General features: G+C 41.2%; 1 protein-coding gene across 1 annotated transcript in view; it reads right to left on the bottom strand.

Moving 5' to 3' along the window:
- Positions 1-389: 389 nt before the first annotated feature.
- Positions 390-6,000, bottom strand: part of DPT (dermatopontin) — a 28,001-nt gene continuing 22,390 nt past the window's right edge. Inside the window, exon 4 of the mRNA XM_082499543.1 lies at positions 390-1,769. Coding sequence (XP_082355669.1) covers positions 1,703-1,769 — 67 coding nt within the window. The 3' untranslated portion in view covers positions 390-1,702. The remainder of the gene's footprint in view (positions 1,770-6,000) is intronic.

Below are 6,000 nucleotides of genomic sequence, written 5' to 3'. Positions count from 1 at the left end.
GGTGTCCACGCAGAATTGAGAGCAGCCTAAGTAGTCAAGATAAAGTTGTGTGGGAGATGGGTGTCCATCTAGAGCAGGTTTTCCCAGAGATGATCCTTCTATGCCTAATTATAGTGCCTGGCCTTTTCCATCAGCTCCCTGGCATGAGTGCCTTCTCCTCTGGTCCTCACCTGTTTGGAGCTCTCTTGGCATCATTTGCCTGTCTACCAGTGTCAGCTAAAAAGCTTCTCCACCTTACTTACATGTCTCAGCAACTGGCTCTCACAGAAACTCCTTAAGCACCATCATGGTCTCTGAGAATCACAGAGGGTTTCTTTGTGTGCAAATTAATAAGCTCGTGTAAGTAAAATCAAGAAAGAACAAGGCTACAGCAATGCAAAACCTATTATTCTTTTATTGGACAAGTGTAATTTTAATGCTCACGCTTGAGGGTATGCTAGTAAATATGTTAAAAATGCTTGGAACATGGAAACTGACTGGCTGACACCAGTGTTTCCTATGAAGCTTTACAACCTTAAATTGGTACACGAGGTCATCATGGCCCTTGAGCCGGCACTGCTGAAGCCTCTGCTAAGTTTACCATTGACTTCATCAGCTAAAAAACTGAGCCCTAAATTCTGGTTTGTTCAAGAGCAGAAGTCCTACGTCTGATCTTCCTGGAAGAGATCAATAATCTTTCTTGTTGAATTACAGCTGCACAAGTGCTGTGCAGGCTTGAAAGATGGTCAGCTTATCCTTTACAGGGAATGAGACCTGCAAGTTGGAGTTGAACTCACCTAAGTCATTAGCTTTATTTGTCTATTCTAAGCCAAGAATATATTACCAAGGGCAGATGGATGTTGTACAGGCACCTATAGCGGAAACCGAATCCACCTGAAAAGTAGACTCCTGACGAGTGCAGTGTACATATTTACTGAGAGTGCGAGCGGCCTGACCTGCTCCTGGGTTTGCCCAGAGTAGAGCTCCTGGCTAGGTCTGTTGTTAGACACTTTGAAGACAATACAGAAGAGACTGTCAGTAAAGCTGGGTTAGGCTTCTGTTTTTATTGATGGATCTACTCTCATTTTAGTCACACATTGACGTCTTCCAGTGTTGTAAATACCTGGAATTCCCCCGTGCAGGCAGACCTTTGTTGCAATGGAGTTATGCTGAGGGCTGTAACAGGTAACGCCAGATGCAGAGACCTCCCGATGCCGCTTTCAGCGCACTTTCAGCTACTAAATGCTGAGAAGCTGGTAGGGATCAGTGGGTTGGTTCCAAGTACAAAGTAGAGGCAGGGAAGTCTAGTGGATGTTCAAAAGCTTACAGTATGTTTCCACCTCATTCAGAGTGACTGTGCTGGGAAGCAATTTATACAAAGTTGCTATGTGAAAGAAAGTTGTATGTGTTCAGAATGGCTATATGTGTATATAAAAAAGGTAACTGCATATGCCATAGACTTGTGTATCATAAATGTGTATGTCAAGCAATTTTAGTTGGGGGATACAACTGCCAGTGAAGCTTGAAGGAATCCTCCAAAATCACTCTTGCAAGCGTGTGGGCTGGCAATTTATTTAATAGCTTCAGAGGGAAAGAATTGTATCTTCAGCAGAGAGCTGATGAGTCTTGGTGCTTTTTTTGTGAGCCTAGCTGCCCTTCTCCCGTAATCACTGACACTCATCCCACCCTGTCCATCGACAAGCTTTCCAAGTTGGGTACACTTTTAAACATTTTGAAATGGGCAGTCATACTCTGTCATCCTGCAGACAATGAATTTCCACTGACGATCCCTGCATGGAAGAGAGACAAGATAGAGATATTAGTGATCCAGAACTGCAGAGGATAAGACTATACAAGTAAGAATAACTTTACACCAGGTATTGTGGCAACAAAAACATCTGTCTACCATTAGCTGACTTCTCCGAGTGCTTTGTGGTTTTGTGGGCTGGAAGGAGATTAAATATGTCTGATAGCACATGGCGGGGAGGTTGGAACTAGATGATCTTTAAGGTCCTTTCCAACTCTAACCATTCTATGATAGTTGTAATTCTTTCACACTGCCTTACAAGGTAAGAAAATCAGCTCTGAATAATTAGTTTTCTGAGTATCCTTCAGAAGACAATGACTCTTGGATGGTCATCCATCCTAAATTGACTTTAAATCAGTGACCAAGAGGAAGAGGATGGTTCTGTCAAAAGTTATTGTCATGTGATATATTGCTCAGGAATGTGTACAAAGCAAAACGTGTGGGTGATTGTCAAGCTATTTCTAAGTGGGGAGTTATCCACACAGGGGAGTTCAATCTTTTTTTTTTTTTATTTTTTTACATTCCACTTCTAGGTCTTCTAGCTAGTGTCCTTTATTAAAGATGTGAAGGAATCAATAGTGAGAGAAATTAAATTCACTTCTCATCCTTGATCTCCACAAGTCACATGTGAGGCAGAGAAGTGTTTATGACTGTAAGAAGAGTTTATGCTCTTCCTGGTTTGTGAGTAATTGGATGTCTGTATTCTCTCTCAGGAGAGTGACACAATAGCTACTACTAATTTATAGTAGGAAGCATGGCTGGAGCGGCAGGATTCAACAGTGGAGGCCAGTGATTTAGTGTCCAATAGCTGCAATAGGCTGCAAATTTCCACCTCAGCTTATCGTGCGTTAAATTTTCCCTCAACAAAAAGGCATGAGCTCAGAGGATCAAATACTGTCCTGCTGTGGAGCGAATGTTCAATTTAGGCTGCTTGGTACTGGCTAACAGGAGTTTAGATCTAAAGTACAGACCTTGCAGATGGCAGCCGTCATTTCAATTGGTAATGGGTAGTACTCAGAGAGGTTTCTGAAAGTTTGGATTCTGCTAATGGTTATCTGCTAATCCTGGGGCATGGTACAAGGAATGCTGCTGGAGTGGTTCAATAGGAGCTTGCTTTACAAGACCCCTGCACAGTCCTGATTTTCTGGTGGCCAGCTCCAAACTGTGAGGAAACTGGTGCAGGACTTGCTGCCTCTTAGGGATGTGCTGAGACACCTGAGCCCCGATTTTGGTATTAAATGCTCTGACATGGTTTTATTGACTAGGTGACTCTATCCTGGAATAAGATTAATTTGACTTTTAAACTCTGTTTAGGTATAAAGCGTCTCATTTCAGCTTTCATTAAATGAGGTTTTTTAATTGGAAATTTACTATGCTGCTTCACCAGTTTATGCTGAGTGTTTGGAATGGGGTCTGTCTCATACTCATCAGCAAGTCTGCATTTAGTTACATAGTGTTTATTTTTAGTTTTCTTTAGGCCTTTCCTAGATGGTTTGTAATTGTAGTTGCCTCATGAAACTGTTATCAAAGGTTAATGAAATGCAAGATTCATTTTTAGGTTTATTTTAGGAAGTCCTCATTTGGACTATGTGCATGCTGTTCAAAGACAGTTACTACTTTTTTGGTCACTAAGTTACCCAGAGAGACCAAAAAAAGAAAAAAGATGACTCAAATGTGGATTAACAGGATTATATGGGTCATAATTAAGGTCTGCTAAACTAGTACCCGTTGTCAGAAAGACTTGCTGAGGTCAAGTCATTTTTCTAAAAAAGGATATTGTCAAGTTAAAAGTCAAGTTCTTTAAAATAAACATATTTAGTTACCTGAATTAATAACATACTTTAAAATATTAGAACAGGATTATTTCTGAAGTTGTAATTTAAGGTCGAACTTGCAGACACTTTTGCACATATGCACATGGTTGATGGCCAATAGGTTTATGCATTTAGTGTGTTAATTTATCTTTTTTTGCATTACTTGGGTTTGAAGTTAAGCATATATGTCCAACTTTTCAGGATTCAGGCAACTACTTTGTACCATTGGTGCTGTGTGTTTAATTCAATAGTTATCAGTCTGTTTCAATTTGTAGATCCCTCACAAGTTTTCCAGTGGGGGTGCAGATCCCGTCAGGAATTGCCCTATGTGGAATAGTCTAGAATATATATGAACTTGCCTTTGCAGATTCTTAACACCAGTTCATATGTCCCTCCCAAATTGCTAATTTCACGCATTTTCCTCGGCTTGGGAAGTCAATATTGAATTGTCATTTTTACTGTCCAGCTGTTATGTGCTGTCAGAATTGAATTTTTGATGCTATAGGGAAAATATCTTTTATCTCCAAATGTTGCCGAAGAATCTGTTTCCAATTCAGTTTAAAAAATTCGATGAATTCCTATTCATATTGAGTTTGACAAAATCCTCTTTCTTTGGTCATATGAAACTTATTAGGGACCTAAAATACGCTATAATTTAGCTCAGCTAAACTTGATAGATATCCAGTTTGTCCAGGCACTTCAAACGTACTTACTGCTGGGGTATCTAGGTGTTGATCTGTTCTTTCAGTGATGATGTCTGAGCAGTTAAGAAATTATCGGCTATTCAGATCACCCAAATAAATGGAGCAGAGAACAGTTTTATGAAAGAAATGAGCTTATGACAGTCTGCATGTGCTATTTTTATACTACGCAGTGAAGGGCAGGCTGCGGCACCTACCAAGCACATCTGGTGATCCCCTCCTCCCTGTCCTAGCTACTTCCTGCGGGTTGGGCTGTGAATGCTCCGGTGGTGCTCTCTGGACTTGAGAGACTGATCCAACCACATCACAGCCCTGTAACAAGGCTGTGCGAGGGAGCCATGTCATCATCACTTAGCGTGTTTCAGAGCTCAGGCTGAAGCTGTTTTGAAGCTCTTCAGATTTATTTATTTCTTTTTAACTTTGGAAGCTATTTTGCCAAGGGTTTACAATGTGCATGTCTATGTGGGCAGTTTCAATTGTTTACAACCTGCTTCGCATACCTCATGTCTATCTCTGAAACTTGACTGTACCAGTCTGTCTAACAAAAGATACTGCCTTTCCCTGCAAATGTTCCCTTAGTTACGTCTGTAGGTCATCCTGTCTGCATCAGCATTATCACCTCACTCTCAAATGTGCTCCCAGAAATACTTCAAGCCTCTGCTAATTCTTTCCAGCTGCCTTTGCTTTGCTTTATAGACAATTGTTTTTTCCTTTTAACCTATTTAAAATGGGGCTGAAAAATGTAAATATTAACCACTTCTAAAATCCGTTCTCCGCAGATGAGCGCTTAAAGCCTCTGATGCTGAACAGCAGCTCCTTCTCTCATTCCTGATACACAGGTATGCAAACTCACCGAGAGTGATTACAGAAGAATAGGTGGGGATACCATCTTTCTAAACTTTCTACAGCTTTTGCCAGAGGCATCACGTGCTCTCTCAAATATCTATGCATCAACAGTGGCCCCAGTGATGCAATGTCTTAGGGAGTAGGAAGGGAGGATATGATTTCTGCAAGTTTATTCAGAGTCTAAAAATACCTAACTGTTTGAAGTGATTAGGAAAGCTTAAACTAAAATACCTTCAAAGGCTTTTATTGTACCTCTTGTTAGCTCAAGAACATTACTCGTCATGGGCTAAATAGCATGGACACAAGTTTAACATGCTTGAAAATGAAAAGCAGTCTCAAAATCTACAGCATGTTTACACAGGCAAGCTGCACGTGTGCATGTTGCTGGCAGGCTCCTAAGCTGCCTCAACCAGCTGCAAAGAACCATTTAGGATGACAAACTGCTGACTGTTGCAAGTATAACACTCAGGAGAGTTGCTCCATGAATCTGAATTATGAACTGGCATAGCAGGATTTTTTTTTCCTTCTTACGTGAGGCTACACAAGTTGGTTTTATTTGTTCTGGAAGCTGGGGGCCCAAAAGTTCATTGGCACAGAAAAGTTTCCTAGATTGCAATTCATAAAATGCTTTCTGTGTCATTTTCACCTGCTACTATTGCAGGTTCATCTGTGGTTTCACAGCAGTGGTAAGACAAAGGTGTTGGTGGCTTCTTCCCTTTCCAGGTACTGTGGTGCCATAACCTGTGAAGACCTGTACTCCTGATGTACAACCCCATGATGCTGCCTCCACTCCTGGCCAGCCCCCCCCACTGCTACCCCGTTCTGAAGGCTGTGTTAAGCCTTCAGCAGTCAC

This window comes from Vanellus vanellus (genome assembly GCF_965231255.1).
Source record: "Vanellus vanellus genome assembly, chromosome: 1".
Lineage (NCBI taxonomy): Eukaryota > Metazoa > Chordata > Aves > Charadriiformes > Charadriidae > Vanellus > Vanellus vanellus.
The sequence above is the reverse complement of the archived record's forward strand: the minus strand, read 5'-3'. Positions and strand labels throughout refer to the sequence as shown.